We start from the raw sequence: 26,877 nt of genomic DNA on the forward strand, positions 1-26,877 counted from the left end.
GGAGATAAAAGTCACTGTGAATGTCCATTTCGCGTTCTCGACTCTCATTTTCAAGAGGATATAGTATTCGAGGTGGTTTAAAATACAAATCCGTGACCCACAATAGAAAAAGGAGAAAGTGCGGAATCCAATGAGCCCTTTTACCTAAGTTACGGTCAGAGCGAAAAAAAGATACGTCCTGCACTGCACTCTAGTCCTTCACTCTCACGTTCCTCATCCACGAATCTTTCATCCTCGCTCAAATTAATGGGGTAATCGTCGCTTTCTCGGTCCGAATCTCTCTCGCTGCTGGTGTAAACAATGGGGAAATGTGAGGAGCCTTTCAACCTGCGACGTCACGCTACTTCCGGTACAGGCAAGGCTTTTTTTATCAGCGACCACAAAATGCGAAATTTATCGTCGATGTTCTCTACTAAATCCTTTCAGCAAAAATATGGCAAAATCGCGACATGATCAAGTATGACACATAGAATGGATCTGCTATTCCCGTTTAAATAAAAAAAAATAATTTCAGTAGGCCTTTAATGACTGTAAAAACCGATAAAGCAATTTTTTGATTCACAGTCATCTAGGTTTTTTTTGTCTTGCAGTTGCATTGGTGGCTGCGGTGACACTTTACTTTGTCGATTATCTAAGAGGTAAGATAATACACTTGTCAACACGAAACACACCTTTCCACTAGTCCTCCGTGTGTAATCCCTTCCATCTCTCCTCTTTTTCCGCTCCAGGAGGAGATTTGAACCGGTCAGCAACTGCCAGAGCCAAACTCCGGAAAGAAGCCACTTCAGATGCAGAGTGAGTACTGCCACTCTTCACACTCCGTCGCCGCTTTTCCACCCACTTGCAGGCATCTTAGAAACATAATGAACAACCCACTCGTCTCGTCAAGTGGTATACTCCCATTTTGTGACACTTCCGAAAAACGATTTACCCTGACACAAATCGACTGTTGAATATTTATTTACTGGATCACATCTACACTCACTGGCAGTGTTACTTATTACTTTAAAAAGTAATTAGTTATACACTATATTGCCAAAAGTATTTGGCCACCTGCCTTGACTCACATATGAACTTGAAGTGCCATCCCATTCCTACACCATAGGGTTCAATATGATGTCGGTCCACCTTTTGCAGCTATTACAGCTTCAACTATTCTGGGAAGGCTGTCTTCAAGGTTGCGGAGTGTGTTTTTAGGAATTTTCCACCATTCTTCCAAAAGCGCATTGGTGAGGTCACCCACTGATGTTGGTGGAGAAGGCCTGGCTCTCAGTCGCCGTTCTAATTAATCCCAAAGGTGTTCTATCGGGTTCAGGTCAGGACTCTGTGCAGGCCAGTGAAGTTCATCTACACCAGACTCTGTCATCCATGTCTTTATGGACCTTGCTTTGTGCACTGGTGCACAGTCGTGTTGGAAGAGGAAGGGGCCCGCTCCAAACTGTTCCCACAAGGTTGGGAGCATGGAATTGTCCAAAATGTTTTGGTATCCTGGAGCATTCAAAGTTCATTTCACTGGAACTAAGGGGCCAAGCCCAACTCCTGAAAAACAACCCCACACTATAATTCCTCCTCCACCAAATTTCACACTCTGCACAATGCAGTCCGAAATGTAGCGTTCTCCTGGCAACCTCCAAACCCAGACTGGTCCATCAGATTGCCAGATGGAAAAGCGTGATTCATCACTGCAGAGAAGGCGTCTCCACTTTTCTAGAGTCCTGTGGTGACGTGCTTTACACCACTGCATCCCACGCTTTGCATCGGACTTGGTGATGCATGCCTTTGAAGCAGCTGCTCGGCCATGGAAACCCATTCCACGAAGCTCTCTGCGTACTGTACGTGGGCTAATTGGAAGGTGACATGAAGTTTGGAGCTCTGTAGCAACTGACTGTGCAGAATGTCTTTGCACTATGCGCTTCAGCATCCGCTGACTCCTCTCTGTCAGTTTACGTGGCCTACCACTTGGGGGCTGAGTGTTTGTTGTTCCCAAACTCTTCCATTTTCTTATAATAAAGCCGACAGTTGACTTTGGAATATTTAAGAGCGAGGACATTTCACGACTGGATTTGTTGCACAGGTTGCATCCTTTGACAGTTCCACGCTGGAAATCACTGAGAGCGGCCCATTCTTTCACAAATGTTTGTAGAAACAGTCTCCATGCCTAAGTGCTTGATTTTATACACCTGTGGCCGGGCCAAGAGATTAGGACACCTGATTCTCATCATTTGGATGGGTGGCCAAATACCTTTGGCAATATAGTGTATGTACAATTATTTTCCCCAAAAGGTAATTCAATTAAGCAGAATTACTAAATGTAACTGGTGAGCACGGAAAGTAATTATTGCCTTTCTTTGTAAAAAATCTGGCATGCCTTTAAGAAATGTTTCATGAAATTAAACTTCATAATAACAGCGGTGCCTGTTGAGTGACATGGAGTTAACTGTGATAGCACAGGGCTAGCAGTCGACATGTGGAGACATTTTGGCTCCTGTACTCTGCGTGGTGACATGGGCTGATACTCAGTAAATCAATTAATCGAACTATAAATAAAAATTAACTCTAACTTTTTCGCCGTCGATAAATTGCCATGTCCGTGTGTGTTTTTTTTCTTCATTTCTTGCTTTCAAACAGGGTGCTTTGCTCTTAATACCTGACCGTGTTTATTCAACAGCAGAATTAAACAAACAAAGTGAAACCTCCGGTCAGTCATCCCTAATCTTTGTCTCCGTGGGCGGAGGCGGGACCGCAAGCTTGCACACACAGGATGCGCGCACATATCCTCGCTAGTCATGGCTCAAACCAAATCAGCAACATGAGCCCATCAACACGGACGAACGAGCCAGTATGCCGAATTTGTTTGAAAGCGATGGCAACAAAAAAAGACAACTAAACAAAACTCGACAGATTTTGCAGCTGGGGTAAATACTGCACTTCAAGATGTTCCATATCTAATTATTCATTTAATTTTTATTATTACGTTAGTGCTGAATTTGATTTCAAAATAATTCTGACAATAGTAATGATTCATAATTTTTGGGACAGCATATCTTCCTGCAAATTGTGTTATCGATCCAGGCCTAACTGCCTGTTGTTACCGCTAGTTAATAAAGCTTCTTGGCCTCAGCAAAACTGAAGTACATCTCTGACTATCGCATATTGGCTCGGGATCACCACAGTAGTAACACACAATATTTCACTATAAAAATGTTGTATTATTTGAATTAGTAATTAATTAGTGTATCTGTTGCTAAAAAAACCCACTGTCGCTGGTCAGGTAGTAAGGTATACCTACGGAGCTTTATAAACTCTGGCTTTAAAAAAGGTAACTTGCTCAGTATTGGCAACGAGATAAATATACCGTATTAGACAAGCGGTAGAAAATGGATGGATGGACTTAAACGTCTCTGATGGAGCTCTTAACTCAAAACACTTGTATCTCAAATCAATGTCACCTTGGAAATTAATTGAATTGTTGCTTAACATGCCTTTTAAAAAAATGTTTTTTTTTTTAACTAAAATTATTTTATGGATAAACAACACAATAGCCTCAGGGAGTTGAACGCCCCTGCCTTACATAGTTCCGGGTCACCCTTGGGCAAGGTGTAGCACCCGAATGCCCCCCCCATCAGCGTTACGATACCCCCCATGAAACAAAATAAAAGAGGATGCGTTACCAGGCCCGGAGGAAGCCCGGGGCCCTCCTCCGGAGCTAGGCCCGGAGGTAGGGCTCGTCAGCGAGCGCCTGGTGGCCGGGCTAGCCACGGAGCCCGGCCGGGCAAAGCCCGAAGAAGCTACGTGGACACACCATCTTCTCCGCCACGTGGGCCCACCACCCGCGGTCTGAACCAGTGGGGTCGGGTGCGCTGCCAAGTGGATGGCAGTGAAAGTGGAGGCTCTAGACGGACCAATTCGGGGCAGCAGAGGCTGACTTTCGGGACGTGGAACGTCTGTACGCTGGTGGGGAAGGAGCTGGTGCGGGAGGTGGAGCGCTACCAGTTGGATCTGGTGGGGCTTACCTCTACGCATAGCAAGGGCTCTGAAACCACACTCCTGGACAAGGGATGGACCTTGTTCACTTCTGGAGTTGCTCAGGGTGTGAGGGCACAGGCGGGTGTGGGGATACTCACGAGTCCCCGGCTGAGTGCCTGTACGTTGGAGTTCACCCCGGTGGACAAGAGGGTCGCCTCCCTTCGCCTTAGGGTTGGAGGGGGGAAAACTCTGACTGTTGTTTGTGCGTACGCACCAAACAAGAGTTCAGAGTATTCGGCCTTCTTGGATACCTTGCACGGGGTCCTGTATGGGGCGCCAGCAGGGGATTCCATAGTCTTGCTGGGGGACTTCAACGCGCACGTGGGCAATGACAGTGATACTTGGACTGGCGTGATTGGGAGGAAAGGTCTCCCTGATCTGAACCTGAGTGGTGGATTGTTATTGGACTTCTGTGCTAGTCACGGACTTGCGATAACAAACACCATGTTCAAGCATAAGGATGCTCATAGGTGTACCTGGTACCAGAGCACCCTAGGCCAAAGATCAATGATCGATTTTGTAATCGTATCAGCTGATCTGAGGCCGTATGTTTTGGACACTTGGGTAAAGAGAGGGGCGGAACTGTCAACTGATCACCATCTGGTGGTGAGTTGGTTAGATGGCGGGGGAAACCTCTGGACAGATCTGGCAAACCCAAACGTGTAGTGCGGGTGAACTGGGAACGTTTGGAGGAGTCCTCTGTCCGGAAGGACTTCAACTCCCACCTCCGGCGGGACTTCTCTGCCATCCCTGTGGAGGTTGGGGACATTGAACAGGAATGGGCAATGTTCAAAGCCTCTATTGCTAAAGCTGCAGCTGCGAGCTGTGGCCAGAAGGTCTTAGGTGCCTCAAGGGGCGGTAACCCTCGAACACCCTGGTGGACAGTGGTGGTCAGGGAAGCCGTCCGACTGAAGAAGGAGTCCTACCGGGGTATGTTATCCCAGGGGACTCCGGAGGCAGTTGCAAGGTACCGACGGGCCCAAAGGGCAGCGGCCGTGGCTGTGGACGAGGCTAAGCAGAGGGTGTGGGAGCAGTTCGGGGAATCCATGGAGAAGGACTATCGGGCGGCACCAAAGCTGTTCTGGAAGACCATACGGCACCTCAGGAGGGGTAAGCAGGGAACCATCCAAGCTGTGTACGGCAAGGATGGGACTTTGCTGACTTCAAGTGAGGAAGTCGTAGGGCGTTGGAAAAAGCACTTTGAGGAACTCCTGAACCCAAATACATCAGATACACCCTCCCTGATAGGAGCAGGGCCTGAGGATGATGGGGGATCGACGTCGATCTCTCGGAGTGAAGTCACTGAGGTAGTTAGACAACTCCACAGTGGCAAAGCTCCGGGGGTTGACGAGATCCGTCCAGAAATGCTGAAGGCTCTGGGTGTTGATGGGCTGTCTTGGTTGATACGCCTTTTCAACATTGCGTGGAAGTCTGGGACAGTGCCGAGGGAGTGGCAGACTGGGGTGGTGGTTCCCCTTTTCAAAAAGGGGGACCAGAGGGTGTGTGCTAATTACAGGGGCATCACACTACTTAGCCTCCCTGGGAAAGTTTACGCCAAGGTACTGGAAAGGAGGGTCCGGCCAATGGTCGAACCTCAGATTCAGGAGGAGCAATGTGGATTCCGTCCTGGTCGTGGAACAACTGACCAACTCTTTACTCTTGCGGGAGTCCTGGAGAAGGCCTGGGAGTATGCCTATCCAGTCTACATGTGCTTTGTGGATTTGGAGAAGGCGTATGACCGGGTCCCCCGGGAGATCTTGTGGGAGGTGCTGAGGGAGTACGGAGTGAGGGGAACCCTGCTGAGGCCCATCCAATCTCTGTACAACCAAAGCGAGAGTTGTGTCCGGGTGCTTGGATGTAAGTCGGATCCGTTTCCAGTGGGGGTTGGTCTCCGCCAGGGCTGCGCTCTGTCACCTATCCTGTTTGTGATTTTCATGGACAGGATTTCTAGGTGGAGTCGTGGCCATGGCGGAGAGGGTATACGTCTCGGGGAGCTCAGGGTTGCATCACTGCTGTTTGCAGATGATGTGGTCCTGATGGCACCTTCGGTTCGTGACCTTCAGCTCTCACTGGATCGGTTCGCAGCTGAGTGTTCAGCGGCTGGAATGAGGATCAGCATCTCCAAATCTGAGGCCATGGTTCTCAGCAGGAAACCGATGGTTTGTACAGTCCCGGTAGGGGACGAGACTCTGTCCCAGGTGGAGTAGTTTAAGTATCTCGGGGTCTTGTTCACGAGTGAGGGAAAGATGGAGAAGGAAATCAGCCGGAGAATCGGAGCAGCTGGGGCAGTATTGCAGTCTCTCTGCCGCACTGTTGTGACGAAACGAGAGCTGAGCCAGAAGGCAAAGCTCTCGGTCCACCGAGCTATCTACATTCCTACTCTCACCTATGGTCATGAAGTGTGGGTAATGACCGAAAGAATAAGATCGCGGATACAAGCGGCCGAAATGAGTTTCCTCAGAAGGGTGGCTGGCATCTCCCTTAGAGATAGGGTGAGAAGTGCAGTCACCCGAGAGAGACTCGGAGTAGAGCCGCTGCTCCTTCGCTTGGAAAGGAGCCAGCTTAGGTGGTTCGGGCATCTCGTGCGGATGCCTCACGAGCGTCTCCCCAGGGAGGTCCTCGTTGCACGTCCCACTGGGAGGAGACCCCGCGGCAGGCCAAGGACCAGATGGGGGGATTATATCTCCTCTCTGGCCTGGGAACACTTCGGGATTCCCCAGGAGGAAGTCGCAAATGTTGCTCTGGAGAGGGAAGTCTGGGGGTCTCTGCTGGAGCTGTTGTCCCCGCGACCTGATTCCGGATAAGCGGTTGAAGATGGATGGATGGAACACAATAGAATGGGCTTCAAACAACCACAGTAGTTCTATGAAGTAATGTATTAATAATTTACAGTCAATCAATCAAAGTTTACTTATATAGCCCTATATCACAAGTGTCTCAAAGGGCTGCACAAGCCACAACGACATCCTCGGCTCAGATCCCATATCAGGGCAATAAAAAAATTCAACCCAATGGGATGACAATGAGAAACCTTGGAGGGGACCGCAGATGTGGGGACCCCCCTACAGCATTTACCTTTTGAAAGTGGACTTTTATGGTATCTCTTTCAAGCTTCTTCTCTGTCAAACACACCATCAGCTGCCTCTCCATCATTTCATGGATAAAAGTCCGTCGGTTAGATATTATTTTAGCATCCTCGGCTGGCGTTAGACTCCTTCTGCGTCAGCAGTGCGACACTCCAACTGCCTCGCCAAGTTGGCTGCACGGTATTATTTTTGATGATTTCTCTCTTTAATTCTTCTTCTCAGCACTGTCCTTCAAACACACTTTCTCCAGTCTAATGGTTGAAAAACAAAGTGATGTCAATCTCTAGCTATAAGCTATTGCTAGCAAGTGAGACCAGATGTTTTTGTAATCTCCCCCTCACAAAGGCAGATCAAATATTATCAATAATGCTTTGGAGTTCAGCATTGCAAATTACAACCTCAATAATAAACATACTTTATTGTTGCATTACTACCTCTGTGCTAGTCGATAACCTTTTTGTAGAGGGATACATTTTATTGGATCTCATTAGATTATGTGTCTGCTCAAAACATTCAAATATAATCCAAGGTTGTCGACACTTGGTTCATTGAAGATAAGAACGCCTTTTCAGCCTACTGAGTGTCTCCAATACAAAGTTAGTGGAGGACGTGTGATTTGAAGTGTAAATATGTGTTTTTTTGGAGGATAGAGATACTATAAACATGGCGGGATAAAACGTATTTTCATTGGTTGTTGATAACATGCAGGTGAACACTGAACATGTAATTACTGTACATGCTATATTTATAGCTAGGCCATTAAGTTACCTCAACCTCGAGAGGACAAGGAATTATTTCTGAAATTTTGAAACTCATTCAATACAACAACTTCATAATTTAACTTTAATAATGATTTAGAGAAAGTGGAAAAAAACAACTTGGCCTTTATTGGTGTATATAATTCTCAACACGGCAGCAACAGAACCAATGCAGTAATACGTATGAAGAGCAATGATTGATCTATTATTACTCTGCAAACGACAGTATGGCAAGTGTATAAGTTGTAATGAGTTTCATACCAACATCTGAGTTTTAAAGTGCACAGAGAAATAGATAAAGCTCCTGGCTGTTGACCACTTATAATCGTTCAGATGCAGCTAATGCCATTTTGTGGACTAAATCAGAAAATTGCTAACAGCCAAAGCTGCTAATGCTTATGTTTTTTACCAGGTGCCAATTAGATGCCCCAACAGTTATTTAAATTTTTTTTATTTTTTTTATGCAGGATTTTAATACAAATGTTATTTTGATCAAGACAAATTGAGGCATTCATGACATTTGCTGTTTTCGTGCTGGAGGTGTTATTTATTAAACAAGTAATATAGCAAAACAAACATGTGGTTGTGAAAATGTTGGTTAATATGAGTCAGAAAATAGTTGCCACACACACACACACAATTCCCTTGAGTTTATTTTGGATTTGCAAAATACGTGCACGATTGTCTCGGTGGGTGGCACTTCTTTCCGTCCCAATTCTTTGTCTGAGAGTGTTCACAATAGGGAAATTAAGTCCATCTGTTTGTCTTTTTTCTAAGTTTTATGTTTTTAATGTGTCTAATTTCTGTTACTGCTATTTTCCAGATAATGATGATGACGATGATGATGATGTTGAGGGACGGCACACAGTCCTGGGCGTACAGGGCCAGCTGGCTGCATTGTCCGCCCCTCTGCTGTCAGTCATGGAATGTGGAGGCGGGACTGCGCCACTGACTCCGCCCACCACCATCATCAGTGGCGCTTCAACACCAAACCTGAATGTCTGGATATGATATTTGCTTGTGTTAACATTAAGGACACATTTAAGCGGCATTTTTTAATTCTGTTTTGCCTCATTTTTTGTTTTTCTTCGGTTTAAAAAGAAAGTTGAGTGGCTTGAACTTCTTTATAGCCTTTTTGTATCAGAATGGAAAAGTTCCTGACAATCCTTAACAATCCATGAAAGCTTCAATTACCGTATAAGTTTTATGTGTACTCTACAGTACTTTCTAAATGTGTTTGTGTCATGTTGTCTTTTGTACATATCATTTATGAATATTTGCAGTATGTTCTGGCCTCTGCTCAGACAAAGTGAGTTGTTTTAATTTAGTGCATACAAGAGCATTTGTTCTTTTTAAATGTTAAAAACTACCAACATCAATTTTCCCAATTGTTTCATTTGCTCCTTACTGGTTTAGGGGTACTTTGAGTGAAACATGAGGCACTTTTGTCTACTTTTAACCACTATGTCATTTTATATTTTTAAGAATACATGTCCTTTTAAGGACTGCATTTTCGCTGTTTAAAACTTGAGCTGTTTTTGTCAAACCAAGTAACATTTTTGATAAAAGATGATTGATATAAAACGACTTTCTGAGTTTGTTGTATTTCCCTTTCACAGTTGCACTTTTCTGTAGCACTTGTTATAGGTGGTAACTTTGTTCTTGTTATGTGCAGGAATAGACGGCGGCCCAGTCAGCTGACAGACGGTGAATTGGCGAGATTGACACCTATGTCTGCTTTTGGCTTACGCAACCGCTATCTCTCAAGGCTGGGAACACAGGTATAGTACACACTCACACTTTGTAATTTAAAATGCAAATCTATTAATTTATTGCAGTGGAACATCCAAAGTTGACCATAATATTTTATATGATGCTGGTTGACGTCTGGTGCTCTAATTTTAATAAAAATATAGCTTCTTTATCAATCAATTAGAAACATACTGTGCTTGTACAGTTACAAAAACCCCAAACCAGTGAAGTTGGCACGTTGTGTAAATGGTAAATAAAAAAAGAATACAATGATTTGCAAATCATTTTCAACTTATATTCAATTGATTAGACTGCAAAGGCAAGATATTTAATGTTCACACTGAGAAACAACTTCTTTTTTTTTGCAAATAATCATTAACTTAGAATTTAATGGCAGCAACACACTGCAAAAAGTTGGCACAGGGGCATTTTTACCACTGTGTTACATGGCCTTTCCTTTTAACAACACTCAGTGAACGTTTGGGAACTGAGGAGACACATTTTTGAAGCTTCTCAGGTGGAATTATTTCCCATTCTTGCTTGATGTACAGCTTAAGTTGTTCAACAGTCCGGGGTCTCTGTTGTGGTATTTTAGGCTTTATAATGCGCTACACATTTTCAATGGGAGACAAGTCTGGACTACAGGCAGGCCAGTCTAGTACCCGCTCTCTTTTACTATAAAGCCACGCTGTTGTAACACGTGGCTTGGCATTGTCTTGCTGAAATAAGCAGGGGCGTCCATGATAACGTTGCTTGGATGGAAACATATGTTGCTCCAAAACCTGTATGTACCTTTCAGCATTAATGATGTCTTCACAGATGTGTAAGTTACCCATGTCTTGGGCACTAATACACCCCCATACCATCACAGATGCTGGCTTTTCAACTTTGCGCCTATAACAATCCGGATGGTTCTTTTCCTCTTTGTTCCGGAGGACACAATGCCCACATTTCCCAAAAACAATTTGAAATGTGGACTTGTCAGACCACAGAACACTTTTCCACTTTGCATCAGTCCATCTTAGATGAGCTCGGGCCCAGCGAAGCCGGCGGCGTTTCTGGGTGTTGTTGATAAATGACTTTCGCTTTGCATAGTACAGTTTTAACTTGCACTTACAGATGTAGTGACAAACTGTAGTTACTGACAGTGGTTTTCTGAAGTGTTCCTGAGCCCATGTGGTGATATCCTTTACACACTGATGTCGGTATTTGATGCAGTACCGCCTGAGGGATCCAAGGTCACGGGCAATCAATGTTACGTGCAGTGATTTTTCCAGATTCTCTGAACCTTTTGATTATATTACGGTCCGTAGATGGTGAAATCCCTAAATTCCTTCCAATAGCTCTTTGAGAAATGTTGTTCTTAAACTGTTCGACAATTTGCTCACACATTTGTTCACTAAGTGGTGGTCCTTGCTTCATTGTTGTTTTTGAATGACTGAGCATTTCATGGAAGCTGATTTTATACCCAATCATGGCACCCACCTGTTCCCAATTAGCTTGTTTACCTGTGGGATGTTCCAAATAAGTGTTTGATGAGCATTCCTCAACTTTCTCAGTCTTTTTTGCCACTTGTGCCAGCTTTTTTAAAACATGTTGCAGGCATCAAATTCCAAATGAGCTAATATTAGCAAAAAATAAATTTTTTCCAGTTTGAACGTTAAATATATTGTCTTTGCAGTCTATTCAATTGAATATAGGTTTGAAAGATTTTGCAGATCATTGTATTCTTTTTTGATTCACCATTTACACAATGTGACAACTTCACTGGTTTTGGGGTTTGTATTAGCTCAACACCCAATAAGGTATAAGGCTTTTGCCACAGCTGCCCTGAATCAACAATATTGTTATTTAGCTACCAACATAATCTGTATGTTTCTGCCGTGGTTAATACACTTTAAACATATGTTAATGCTGAATTTTAATACATTTTCAAATGTACTGTTTTACAAAAAGATAATAAAACAATCTCTGACTGTGAAGTCAAATTATGTTGCAGTTTTTTCGCTTGAATTCCTGAACATAACCTTTTTTAGGCCAAAGGAGATAATACAACATATTACAGTTTTGGTTATTATGTGAAGAAAAAAAAAATAGCACAAACATTGCTTTTGTAAAATTGAATAACCTTTGCTCTCCTAATCTCTTTCTAATTTTACCTTCATCAATTATTGGTCATGTATTAAGTGGAATTTTGACATGCTTAAATGTCATAAGTATCAACTGTAAACTTTCCTGTCGTATAATCATATACATAAGTGGCTATTGAAAGGGCATAGGCATAGTAGCTAATGTTGTGCCTTCCATTCTTGACTGCACCATTCACACACATGTGGTATGTTAACATCCACTAAAAAACACTATTATTGCATTGTTTTGATTCAAAACAGCTTTTGAAAACACACACAAAAACGTAATTAAGTTTTTGACTTTGTACAGATGAGATTGACATATCTACAACACTTCCAAACACCCCTAAATTATTTGAATATTTTAGAAAATTGCCAACACATTCAATATAATGTGGCAGAATATGATTTTAAGTAATGCTACAACCTGTCATTTTTCCCTTAAATATGATTATACATTTGTCAGGTTTCCCTTTTACTTCAGAGTGTAAAGTAGAGATTAGCTGTTAGACATAGGATTATCCATTTTGGACAATATGAATCATCATAATACATGATTATTCTGATGATTGTTATTATTATTATTATTATTATTATAACATAGTGACACCTCAGTTTCTAACCTTGATCAGAGGTCTTCGAATGCACCACAGTTATGGGTAATGATATGCAAAAAGTAAACTGGTACATATGTTTTTTCCTGTGCTGCCACAAAAAGATGTATTATATTTTTACCTTCCGTCTATCACTTCATCCTTCTTTCAAAACGCTGGTGCTGCTATCCAGGTGGAAGCAACCATTTCATATTTTTGATAGGGGGTGTGACTTTGTTAATTTGATTCAAGCAACCTCGTTGTTGTATTTTTCCAGCTATATTAATTAACAATGACATTTGTAATTTTTTATTTTTATAACTTACTTACCGGTATTTAAAATTGCAGAACAAGTGTAATAATGCTCATTATCATTTCTGTATTATTTTTTATTTTTGCTAACTGCTTATTTGCTATTACTTTTACCATCATATTTTTACATGTCGTATTTGCTGATGTTGCTCTGTTGTTGTTGTTGTTGTTGTTGTGTTTGCTGTTGTTGTTTTTGTCTCTCTGTCTAATCCCCCTCTTGTCCCCACAATTCCCCCCTCTATCTTCCTTTTTTTCTCTTTCTATCCCCTCCTGCTCCGGCCCGGCTGCACCAAATGATAATATAAATACATTTAATAAAGTCAAAATACAAATAAGGCAACAAGAGAAGTATCCTACACTTCTCTTTTGTAAAGTAAATCTGAACAGCCGATATGGGCATCTACATCAACTATATGATTTGCCTGAGAAGCTGGGCAGGACATAAAAAAAAAAAAATGTAAAAAAAAAAATGGCAGAACAAAAAAGTTGTTAAACTTTGCAAAAGCCCAGGGAATGATGTGAATGAGGCTGACTTTGTGATGCATGTTCACGTTTTCTTTTACTATGCATGTTGCTTAGTCCATCTAGTATTGTACACTCCTCTGTACTACTCTTCTATGGTTGTCATCACATTTTTCTTCTTTGCCATTACTATCTCACAAAATATTTTAAAGAGTTGTGCAGCTTAAGAGGCGTATTTTTCAAAAGACGTGACAAAAAAAAGGATGCATTTAGAAGCAGGCGGCTCCACTGTAACCGATTAAGCCTCTAATCTGGTACAGCAGGTCTTTATAGTGAGCTATAGGGATTGATTTTGATGCCCCACTGATGTATTCGTTTATTTATTACTATCTCCTCTGTTACAAATGAGGTCTTATCCTCCATTTCCCTCTTTGCCCTCAGCTGCCAGGCCACTGCTCGAGCCATCTGTCATCGCTCGCCCACAGGAGTGTTCTGAAGTGATGCCCTTCATCTGGCCGTCTGCACACCTCTGGCACTTTAGCTATGTGACTTCAGACAAGTATGCACTGACAACAACAATAGACGAGACTGTTTACTGTACAAAGTCCCCTATTGAACTTAAGGAAGACATCACGTTTCCCCTTCAAGGCACTTTCAGTCATCACAGTCACATGGGTGATTGTTATTCTGTGTGGACAGGTATCTAGTTTCCCTTTGTTCAGTTTTAAGTAAGTCAGCTCTTTGGGACACAGAGTACATATGTTACACTTTATGCCTTTTTATTTTATTACGATTTTGACTGTATTAACTCCTACCTTTTTTTTTATTCACAACCTTTTGTAATGTGTCCAAGTGTGTGTGCCTACTCAGCACATTTGCCACGTTTACAGTCCCTCCAGGTTGCATCGTGCCAAATAAATCAAAGCAGTTGAGTGTTAACTAAAACATATAAACTGATAAGAGTTAGTAATTTATATTTCGTCACCCAATCTGAAATAAAAGTGCAGAAAAAAAATCTATTTCCCTCCTTCAAGGCACAGTATAATCTGCAATAACGTACCCAATGCATTTATTATAGGATGCATTATTGGACTCTAAGGTACCTTCTAGTAATGTGATGGATCTCAAGTCAATATGGCGGTCAAACTCTGGGGTTTATTAACAGCGCCACCATGTGGTGTATTCGTCTGGGGGAAAAAAAAGTTGCACGGGCAACAGCATGTTTTGACGAATGTTTTAACCTTTATGCGAGAAGCAGTTCAGGAGTAGAAGTTAGTTTACACAAATGCATAGAAATTATGACCGTACATTCGCATCTGGGGCAGCATGGCGTAGTGCAGACCTGGGCATTCTGCGGCCCGCGGGCCACATCCGGCCCTTTGTGCGTCCCTGGCCGGCCCGCGTGAGGCCAATCATAAATTACAAAATACATTTTAAAAAGTATCTATGTTGAGTGTGCAATACAACGGTGCTGCTTTTGTTTTGAAAAGCGTTATTTGTATTACTTCCGTTTGGACTTATTGTGAGTGAATGTGAACAGCTGCAATCACAAATTACAAAATAAAGTTGAAAAAACATCTACCGTATGTCGTGCGCGCAATACAACTGTGCTGCTTTTATTTTAAAAAGTGTTATTTATGGGCGTATGTCCGTGTGTAACCTGTGAGTGAAGGTGCACAGCGACAAGTGATGCACGGTTTACACCCGAGACGCTAAAAAGAGAAAAGTTGATGACTAATGCCGTGTTTTCAACAAGACATGGACTGCCAAGCAACGTTCCCTCTAAGGTGCGCGCCTGCGCAATTGTGCACTGCTCAAGCGTCCTCTGCGCACAGCAAATATATGCCGCGCTCCAAATCAAATCACATCTGAATTCTAAACAAAATAATCACATTTATTCTGTGTAATTTTGCAATGCAACTTTGAGTGACAGTGACAACAAGCGGCCCTAACGGTGTTCGTCCACACCGTTCAATTGAACACCTTCAATTATTGTAACGTCTATCAAGATGCTTCGAGGACAGGAATTATATCGATCACTTTATTGAGCAAAACTGTTTATATTCGGACATAACCACACCAAAAACATGAGTAAAACACTTCTATCTCGAAAAACTAGTCATTTTCTGCCGTACAAACCAGGCCAAAACCAACTTGTCATCTGTCACCAACACGCATAGCACTAAACCACTGGTGCGTTTATGGCCACACAAAAAGTCGGACAACTCAAACACCACACAAAGTTACACTATGACTCCTCAGTCATACGTGTGCTTATTTTACTGTCATTTATTATTAATGTTAATTTATTTATATTAATCATGGAATGCTATTACTAGAGAAAGTTACAGGAATGCACACTTCATCCTATTGTGCAACATGAGGATGTTTAAGGGGAACTAAATGTGATCTCTGAAAGGGGTACAAATGATTTCCAAAGCAGTGCTTTTGGTATAAAGTTAAGTTATGTTAAATGAAAGTATTATTATTATTATTGTTATTATTATTTATCTTACGGTATATATCAAAAATAATATTGAGCAAAATTTAATTGGAATATTGTCGATGTGGCCCTCCAGCAGTGCTCGGGTTGCTCATGTGGCCCCCGGTAAAAATTAATTGCCCACCCCTGGCGTAGTGGGTAGAGCGGCCGTGCCAGAAACCTGAGGGTTGCAAGTTCCCTCCCCGCCTCTTACAATCCAAATCGCTGCCATTGTGTCCTTGGGCAGGACACTTCCCCCTTGCCCCCAGTGCCGCTCACACTGGTGAATGAATGAGGAATGATGGGTGGGGGTCGGAGGGGCCGTAGGCGCAAACAGGCAGCCTCGCTTCTCTCAGTCTACCACAGGGCAGCTGTGGCTACAAATGTAGCTTACCACCACCAGGTGTGAATGAATGATGGGTTCTCACTTCTCTGTGAAGCGCTTTGAGTGTCTAGAAAAGCGCTATATAAATCTAATCCATTATTATTATTATTATTATTATTATTCAGAATGTATTCATTGGTCACCTTATTTCAATGAATAATTACCATTGTTATCAGAGTTTGATGTTTTACCACCATATTGATCCATTTTTGAACACAAGTACATTTATTTACAGGACATGGCGAAGGACATGTTTCAACTATTCATAGAAACTACACAACCCAAAACCAGTGAAGTTGGCACGTTGTGTAAATGGTAAATAAATACAGAATACAATGATTTGCAAATCCTTTCCAACTTATATTCAATTGAATAGACTGCAAAGACAAGACACTTAACGTTTGAACTGGAAATAGTTATTTTTTGTAAATATTAGCTCATTTGGAATTTGATGCCTGCAACATGTTTCAAAAAAGCTGGGACAAGTGGCAAAAAAGACTGAGAAAGTTGAGGAATGCTCATCAAACACTTATTTGGAACATCCCACAGGTGAACAGGCTAATTGGGGAACAGGTGGGTGCCATGATTGGGTATAAAATCAGCTTCCATGAAATGCTCAGTCATTCACAAACAAGGATGGGGCGAGGGTCACCACTTTGTCAACAAATGCGTGAGCAAATTGTTGAACAGTTTAAGAACAACATTTCTCACGGAGCTATTGCAAGGAATTTAGGGATTTCACCATCTACGGCAGTCTTTCTCAAACTGTGGTGCGGGCACCCCTGTGGGGGGGTGGGGGGGGTGTAACCTTGAGGAACATGCTTTTATTGCTGTACCAGAATATGATGAGCGTATGTCGCACTTGGCTTCACTGTAACCACGGTGGGGGACGAGGAAAGGCTGCTGTGTTGTTTCCTTTATTTTTGATAAGTTTACAATGTTATGCAGAGGTATTCTCATAACACATTTATCAACAAAATATACTATTCATAGTCATGGTGGAGAGTGGGTGGGGGGCGCGAAATATTTTCTTCTTCCTAGGGGGGGCGTTACAGCAAATATTTGAGAAGCACTGATCTACGGTGTATTAGTGCCCAAGGCATGGGTAACTTACACATCTGTGAAGGCACCATTAACGCTGAAAGTACATACAGGTTTTGGAGCAACATATGTTGCCATCCAGGCAACGTTATCATGGACGCCCCTGCTTATTTCAGCAAGACAATGCCAAGCCACGTGTTACAACAGCATGGCTTCATAGTAAAAAAGTGTGGGTACTAGACTGGCCTGCCTGTAGTCCAGACCTGTCTCCCATTGAAAATGTGTGGTGCATTATGAAGCCTAAAATACCACAACGGAGACCCCGGACTGTTGAACAACTTAAGCTGTACATCAAGCAAGAATGGGAAATAATTCCACCTGAAAAGCTTCAAAAATGGGTCTCCTCAGTTCCCAAACGTTTACTGAGTGTTGTTAAAAGGAAAGGCCATGTAACACAGTGGTAAAAATGCTCCTGTGACAACTTTTTTGCAATGTGTTGCTGCCATTCAATTCTAAGTTAATGATTATTTGCAAAGTTTCTCAGTTGGAAAATTAAATATCTTGTCTTTGCAGTCTATTCAATTGAATATAAGTTGAAAAGGATTTGCAAATCATTGTATTCTGTTTTTATTTACGAATAACACAACATGCCTTCACTGGTTTTGGGTTTTGTACATTGTACAATATATTTTTAGTGCAAAATAACATATTTAACATGCATACAGATCTCCCTGACCTATCTCTGGCCAGGATCCGATGCCAGTACAATTATTTACAAGCCCCTCAATAACGCTGCGCGCCACCATCGACAATGACAATATCTGGTGTCATTTGCCATTATATTCTCATCAGTGACAGAGCAGGAAGAGGCTAGGAATATGTTTGCGGTACAATTTCATTTGACATTATTTAATATTTACATGCGCTTCTTCCTGCAAAAGGCCCCCCGACCCCGACCCCCACCCCCTGTTGATCGTGGGCTAAATTTGGGCCCCAAGCAAAATTGCAATAATTTATATGAAATTATTTTTATATACTGTACCTTATTAATAAGCATGAGTTTTATTGTGATGCCAAAAAGTATTCCCAAAAATAAATTGTTCAATATTTTTGTTTTTACTTCAAAATAACAATTCTAACTTCATTAAAACATCAATGTGAAATACACATTTCTAATTCAACCGTGACCAGTATTCAAACCCAGTACCTCTGCCTTTCAAAACAAGCACCGACGCTATGGCGAAATTTGCCATTATATTCTTATCAGTGACAGAGCAGGAATTGGCTAGGAAAATGTTTGCGGTAACATTTCATCTGAAGGACCCTGTCATTCATTTGTTCATATTTTACATGAGCTTCTTTACACAAAACAAACAAAAACATCTAAAAGAAAAGCATAATTTTTTGTTTTTATTTATTTCTCCACGCTTTTTGTATTTTTATTAAACAATTTGTACTGTTATTTAATCAAACTTCAATTTAATGTGTTGCATGTTTTGTAAAGTTAAAAGTCAAAGTACCAATGATTGTCACACACTCTAAATGTGGCGAAATTATTCTCTGCATTTGACCCATCACCCTTGATCACACCCTGGGAGGTGAGGGGAGCAGTGAGCAGCAGCGGTGGCCGCGCCCGGCAATCATTTTTGGTGATTTAACCCCCAATTCCAACCCTTGATGCTGAGTGCCAAGCAGGGAGGTAATGGGTCCCATTTTTATAGTCTTTGGTATGACTCAGGGTTTGAACTCACAACCTACCGATCTCAGGGCGGACACTCTAACCACTAGGCCACTGAGTAGGTGTACTAAAACGAATTAATGAAAGTATAGTTTTCAATATTATTTTTAAGTGGAAAAATGTCAATTTTAACACAATAAAAAACTTATCTATGAAACTTCCCAATTTGGGATTCAAACCCAATACGGGTCGAGCGGCTTTGTCAGCAATTTGAGGGTTCCTGGTTTGATTCCAGCTGCCTTTGGCTAAGCACTTCACCCTTGCTCCCAGTGCCGCTCACACTGGTGTATAAATGTGAAGGAATGTTTGGTGGTGGTCAGACGGGCCGTGGGCGCAAATTGGCAGCCATGTCAGCCCACCCCAGGGCAGCTGGGGCTACAAATGTAGCTTACCACCATCATTTGTGAATATAAGAATGAATGATGAAGCGCTTTGAGTGCATTTTTTAGTGATGGAGCAAGAAGCGACTTGGAAGTTTTTACATGGAGTGCCCTGTGATTCAATATCTGACATTTGGGGGCCCCAACAAATTGTGGGGCCGAATGCACATGTGCGTAATCTACGTATAGGGAACGATGGCATGCATGACCTCAACTTCAGCCGTTTTACTCTGGAGTAGTGATTCTCAAACTAACACCCGTACCACTACCAATAGGGGTATGCAGGCTCTGTCTAGTGGTACGCCAACTAATTACTTGATTAAAGTACAGTGTTTTATTTTTACTATATTCAAACAGTGTTACTGTTCAAACTCTGTGTAATGTAACAGTGGTCAAAAATCCCTGGACAAGTTGCCAACACAAATAGACAGACAAGCATCTACACTCCAATATACTTGTTAAACAAAACATCTGCCTCGCTTTTAATGATGACTAAGACAGGGGTCGGCAACCCACAATGTTGAAAGAGCCATAATGGACCAAAAATTTAAAAAATAAAATCTGTCTGGAGCCACAAAAAATTAAAAGCCTTATATAAGCGTTATGATGAAGGCAACACATTATGTAAGTGTCTATATTAGCTAGATAAGCCTACTATCAAAATGACTGTGTGTCGCAGGATAAAGCAAATCTTTGTTGACAAAAATGTTGAAATGTAATATTTATTCTACACATTTTTACAACATTAGAAACCGTTAGTAAATCAGAGGCTACTCAGAAGGTGAGATAACTCCTGGAAAATACTGGCTTTTAATGGCCAAAGGTATAGATGTGTGTGTCCAAGTTAAAGGAAACGGCAGGCTGTCTTCTTTTAATGGATTTATTACACTCTTTGGCAATAATGTTTGCTGTGGTCTGGAACAACATGGCACACAAACAACTGAATACAGCCAATATTACATACAGATAATGTTTCATGAGACATGCAAATATAAATTAAATACACAAAGGACATAGGAAATTAAATGAACTCAAATATACCTACAAACGAGGCATAATGATGCAATATGTACATACAGCTAGCCTAAATAGCATGTTAGCATCGATTAGCTTGCAGTCACCAAATATGCCTGATTAGCACTCCAATAGGTCAATAAAATCAACAAAGCTCACCTTTGTGCATTCACGCATGGCATAAAAAGTTTGTTGGACAAAATGAGACAAAGGAGTGGAAGATTTTACATGGCATAAAATATGTCTTTCTGTCGCGGCTTCGGAGAAAGTTGTACATGTAAACAAGCTATGGTTAGTTCATGGACCGTGAAATTAGTAGGACAGAACGACACTTGCCAAATACTCTCATCAGAGAAGCAATAGTGAAGCGTGTTTCATATAAACAGTGGGATTTCTAACAATTAGGAAGGTTTGTGTCGTGCTTGTCCTTCTACAGAAACCATATTGAAACAAGAAACATATTTTACCTCATCTTTTTCCATTTTCATAAAATTTTGAAAAAGCTCCATGGAACCACTATGGCGGCGCTAAAGAGCCGCGGGTTGCTGACCCCCCCGCCTTAGGCCTACTATGCTACTGTGTTTCAATGTTTGCATTTATGGTGGTACATGGAGATCTGAGTGTTTTCTGAGGTGTTACTTGATGAAAAAAGTTTGAGAACCACTGCATTGGAGGAGACTATATGAGAGCTCTAATCCCAGTCTCAAAGATTTCTGTAACACAAACTCCAAGACAGCGCCCTCTGGTGGCGAGATGTACTGTGCGACAACTAACTCCCTGCCCGTATGACGAAGACAGGGGTCGGCAACCCAAAATGTTGAAAGAGCCATATTGGACCAAAAATACAAAAAAATAATCTGTCTGGAGCCGCAAAAAATTAAAAGCCTTATATAAGTGTTATAATGAAGACAACACATGATGTAAGTGTCTATATTAGCTATAATAGCCTACTATCAAAATGACTACGTGTCGCAGGCTGACGCAAATCTTCGTTGACAGAAATGTTGAAATGTAATATTTATTCTACACATTTTTACAAGATTGTAAAACATTAGTAAAACTAAGGTTTCTCAGAAGGTGAGATAACTCCTGGAAATGACTGGCTTTTAATGGCCAAAGGTATAGATGTGTGTGTCCAAGTTAAAGGAAACTGCAGGCTGTCTTCTTTTAATAGATGTATTACAATATTTGCCAGCTGGGTAACATTTGCTGTGGTCTGGAACAACATGGCACACAAACAACTGAATGCAGCCAATATTACATCCAGATAATGTGTTATGAGTCATGCAAATATAGATTAAATACACAGAGGACATAAGTAAAGGAAATTCAATTAACTCGAATATACCTACAAACGATACATAATGATGCAATATGTACATGCAGCTAGCCTGAATAGCATGTTAGCTTCGATTAGCTTGCAGTCATGCACTGACTAAATATGCCTGATTAGCACTCCAACAAGTCAATAACATCAACAAAGCTCACCTTTGTGCATTCACGCACAGCATAAAATGTTTGGTGGACAAAATGAGACAGAGGAGTGGCATAAAATACGTCTTTCTGTGGCAGCACCGGAGAAAGTTGTACATGTAAACAAGCTATGGTTAGTTCAAGGACCGCAGAATTAGTAGGACAAAACGGCACTTGGCAAATACTCCCATCAGTGAAGCATGTTTAATATAAACAGTGGGATTTCTAACAATTAGGAAGGTTTGTGTCGTGCTTGTCCTACAGAAACCATATTGGGGAAAAAAAGGCAACACGTGATGTAAGTGTCTATATTAGCTATAACAGCCCACTATCAAAATGACTTTAAAAGTCTTATATAAGTGTTATAATGAAGGCAACACATGATGTGTCTATATTAGCTATAATAGCCTACTATCAAAATGACTATGTGTCGCAGGCTGAAGCAAATCTTTGTTGACAGAAATGTTGAAATGTAATATTTATTCTACACATTTTTACAACATTAGAAAGCATTAGTAAATCAGAGGCTACTCAGAAGGTGAGATAACTCCTGGAAATTACTGGCTTCCAATGGCCAAAGGTATAGATGTGTGTGTCCACGTTTAAGGAAACGGCAGGCTGTCTTCTTTTTTTTATACATATATATATATATATATGTATATATATATTTGTATTTATTATTTTCCAAAAATAACACCAGCCAAAACATATACCAAACAGAGAAAAAAACAAAACACACAAGGCAAAGCAAATACAACCAATCAAAACAAAACAACCCTTCCCCCTTACTCCCACACACAACACATCCATTGAGAGACGCTTATATTAACTGGAGAAAATCAAAAATGAAAATAAATTAAAATAATAATAAAAATTTTAAATAGATAATAATAATAACAAAAATTCATACATTAACCATCTGACCAAACCAGTCTATTAAATAAATATAAATAAATGGGTTATACTTGTATAGCGCTTTTCTACCTTCAAGGTACTCAAAGCGCTTTGACACTATTTCCACATTCACCCATTCACACACACATTCACACACTGATGGCGGGAGCTGCCATGCAAGGCGCTAACCAGCAGCCATCAGGAGCAAGGGTGAAGTGTCTTGCCCAAGGACACAACGGACGTGACTAGGATGGTAGAAGGTGGGGATTGAACCCCAGTAACCAGCAACCCTCTGATTGCTGGCACGGCCACTCTACCAACTTCGCCACGCCGCCCCATGACTTTTGCAGTCAATATATTTCATCACAGGGTCCCAGGCTGTCTTCTTTTAATAGATTTATTACAATCTTTGGCAAGCTAGGTAATGTTTACTGTGGTCTGGAACAACATGGCACACAAACTATCTGAAATGTGTCATGAGACATCCATCCATCCATCCACTTTCTACCGCTTATTCCCTTCGGGGTCGCTGGGGGCGCCGGAGCCTATCTCAGCTACAATCGGGCGGAAGGCGGGGTACACCCTGGACAAGTCGCCACCTCATCGCAGGGCCAACACAGATAGACAGACAACATTCACACTCACATTCACACACTAGGGCCAATTTAGTGTTGCCAATCAACCTATCCCCAGGTGCATGTCTTTGGAGGTGGGAGGAAGCCGGAGTACCCGGAGGGAACCCACACAGTCACGGGGAGAACATGCAAACTCCACACAGAAAGATCCCGAGGCCAGGATTGAACTCACGACTACTCAGGACCTTCGTATTGTGAGGCAGATGCACTAACCCCTCTTCCACCGTGCTGCCCATGCATGCATGCTCATGAGACATGCACAACTAAATTATATACAAAGAGGATAAAAGTAAACAAAATTAAATGAGCTCATATACAAATGAGGCATAATGATGCAACATGTACATACAGCTAGCCTAAATAGCATGTTAGCATTGATTAGCTTACAGTCGTGCACTGACCAAATATGCCTGATTAGCACTCCAACAAGTCAATAACATCAACAAAGCGCACCTTTGTGCATTTACGCACAGCATAAAACCTTTGGTGGTCAAAATGGGACAAAGAAGGAGTGGAAGATTTTACATGTAAACAAACTGTTGCGTCACAGTCCACACTATGGTGAGTTCAAGAACCGCCAAAATTAGTAGGACAAAACAATGTTCACCAAATACTCATATTGAACCAGTGGCGTGCGGTGAGGTTCATGTCAGGTGAGGCACTGACTTCATCACAGTCAGATTTACAAACATATGAACCCTAAAGAGTATCTTATTCACCATTTGATTGGCAGCAGTTAACGGGTTATGTTTAAAAGCTCATACCAGCATTCTTCCCTGCTTGGCACTCAGCATCAAGGGTTGGAATTGGGGGTTAAATCACCAAAAATTATTCCTGGGCACGGCGCCGCTGCTGCCCACTGCTCCCCTCACCTCCCAGGGGGGGAACAAGGGGATGGGTCAAATGCAGAGGACAAATTTCACCACACCTAGTGTGTGTGTGACAATCATTGGTATACTTAACTTTAACTTTACACATACAAACTGTAGCACACAAAAAAGCACATTTAATAAAAAAAACGTTATTATGGTCTTACCTTTACTTATAAGTGCGGGAACCAGGGCCGGCCCGTGGCATAGGCCGTATAGGCAAATGCTAAGGGTGCCGTCCATCAGGGGGCGCCACGCCAGTGCCTCAAATGTTGGAGAAAAAAAAAAAGTTGGTACTATTATTTCTAAATACAAAAAATAATCCCACGTTAATTAAAATGCAAAGTAAAGCCTATTTAATAGAAATATTATTTGTTACAACATTACGCCCCTCCCTCCCCCCGCACGGTGCGCCCCCTCCCTTCCCGTATCATGACTTTTTTTGGACGTCACCACATCAAAAAATCAACACAAGATGTCAAAACGGCCAAAACTGTCAGGTGCCCAGGGAAGAGAAAAGAAGAGGAGGAGAAACGAGAAAAAGACAGAGGTAGCAGGTATGTAACGTTAGCCTACATGAAATTATTTGTCTGTTACAGAATGTGATAGTAACCTGGCTTTTTAGCATTAAGCTAATGTTACATGATTCGGCAATTGCTAATCAATAAATAGCTAGTTCTGTTTTAACGTCGGGTTAATATTGTGGAGGGGGCTAAATTGTTATGGAAAATAATAATGTAACGTTAGGTATTTACAGTACTCCCACCTTACATTCCTCAGGGACATTTGTATTAGATCTTTTAAGCAGGTGTTTTTTTTGTTTACATTGTTATTGCCTTCTGGTTAGCTAATGTTTTCCCTGCAGGTAATAGTCACTTTTCCACCCCTTTATATATTAGGTATAGTTGTAAGCCTAGTTGTTAAAGTGCACATCATTAATGTTAATTAAGCAATATCACATGAGAGGGAATGCTGTTTTTTAATTTGAGCACTGCTGTGATTCGGTTGAAGATAATCATAACATAACATTCTCATATAATATGTTAATTTGCTTTCTTTAAGTAAAAAAAAAGGTCAGAGACAAAGCTATTCGGTTTCTTGTGAGTATATACACTTCACTGCCGATGTGGGGGGGCGCCACCTAAAATCTTGCCTAGGGCGCCAGATTGGTTAGGGCCAGGCCTGGCGGGAACAGTGGTGTTCGTGTTGGAAGAGTTGTGAATGAATGAAATATGAAATCCGCGCTGCAGTCTGCAGGTGTACCTAATGTTGTGTCCCTGTTCACGGCTCCTCCGGCGCGCCGCGCGAGCATTGTTGTTTTTGCACTTTTTGGCTTCTTAAGTTACTTTTTTTGGGTGGATTCGGTCTCGCACGTGGAGGGTTTGGGTGTGGGCTTTGGTTGGTGTGGCGCTCCCGTCGGGCGGTGCATTCTGCGGCGGAGGTGCTTGGCACCAGGAGGCGGGGTTATGAGACGAGCCTCCAGTTTTATGATCGCTCAGCACAAGAAATACGTTACACAGATACAGTTGTTGACAAAATACACTGTACATTATATACCTCAGCTAACTAAACTATGGAAATGTATAATATAATTCATATAGCAATACGGTCTCACTGCACAGCAGGCCAGCAGTTAGCCGAGTCATTGCGCACAATCCATGTTGAGGCACAATGCAGTGACGTGCCTCAACTGGCTGCTGATCACCGCACCGTCTATTCTCAGTATTTGAACGGCAAATGTGAAAATAAAAATAATCTAAAACTGGTGAAGTTAAATGGAAAATAACTTTAGTATAATCACTGGATACATATAACAATTTAATTAATTTTTTTTCTTTTTACTTTTTTTTTTTCTTTCCATGATGGCAGGTGAGGCCGTACGTGCCTCCCCTGCCTCTAGTGCAGGGGTCGGCAACCCAAAATGTTGAAAGAGCCATATTGGACCAAAAATACAAAAACAAATCTGCCTGGAGCCGCAAAAAGTTAAAAGCCATATTACATACAGATAGTGTGTCATGACATATAAATTGAATTAAGATGACTTAAAGGAAACTAAATTACCTCAAATATACCTACAAATGAGGCATAATGATGCAATATGTACATATAGATAGCCTAAGTAGCATGTTAGCATTGATTAGCTTGCAGTCATGCAGTGACCAAATATGTCTGATTAGCACTCCACACAAGTCAATAAAATCAACAAAACTCACCTTTGTGCATTCACGCACAACGTTAAAAGTTTGGTGGACAAAATGAGACAGAAAAAAAAGTGGCGTAAAACACGTCCTAGAAAGTCGGAGAAAGTTAATACATGTAAACAAAACTACGGTGAGTTCAAGGACCGCCAAAATTAGTAGGACAAAACGGTGCTCGCCAAATACTCGAATCAGTGAAGCATGTTTAATACAAACAGTGTGATTTATAACAATTAGGGAGGTTTGTGTCATGTTTGTCCTCCTACAGAAACCATATTAAAACAAAAAATATATTTTTTTCCCCTCATCTTTTTCAATTTTTCATACATTTATGAAAAAGCTCCAGAGAGCCACTAGGGCGGCGCTAAAGAGCCGCATGCGGGTTGCCGACCCCTGCTCTAGTGACTGCACGTCACTGTATTGAACATATTAAACAGTGAGCTTGTTTAACAATTGGAAATGTTTGTGTCATGTTTGTCATACATACATACTAAAACAACAAAAAAATTCCCCCATCTTTTTCCATTTTCAATCCTTTTTTTTTTTTTTTTTTTAAATGCTCCAGGGAGCACCGGACTAAGACAACGTGCTCATTATTTTAGCCCGTTTTCGGTGCATTCCCAAAGCCGTGGCGTGCACAATAATGCACT

At 41.6% G+C, this 26,877-nt stretch overlaps 1 protein-coding gene across 2 annotated transcripts in view; it reads left to right on the forward strand.

Moving 5' to 3' along the window:
* Positions 1-14,236, forward strand: part of mfsd1 (major facilitator superfamily domain containing 1) — a 30,633-nt gene extending 16,397 nt beyond the window's left edge. The window contains exons 14-17 of one of the 2 annotated variants that reach the window (XM_062062055.1): positions 591-638; positions 729-795; positions 9,546-9,651; positions 13,560-14,236. In XM_062062055.1, coding sequence (XP_061918039.1) covers positions 591-638; positions 729-795; positions 9,546-9,651; positions 13,560-13,619 — 281 coding nt within the window. In that variant the 3' untranslated portion in view covers positions 13,620-14,236. Of the gene's footprint in view, positions 1-590; positions 639-728; positions 796-8,693; positions 9,455-9,545; positions 9,652-13,559 lie in introns of those variants that run through there. The other variant, XM_062062056.1, reaches the window with a different exon arrangement.
* Positions 14,237-26,877: the final 12,641 nt, after the last annotated feature.

Source organism: Entelurus aequoreus, linkage group LG10, assembly GCF_033978785.1.
Source record: "Entelurus aequoreus isolate RoL-2023_Sb linkage group LG10, RoL_Eaeq_v1.1, whole genome shotgun sequence".
Lineage (NCBI taxonomy): Eukaryota > Metazoa > Chordata > Actinopteri > Syngnathiformes > Syngnathidae > Entelurus > Entelurus aequoreus.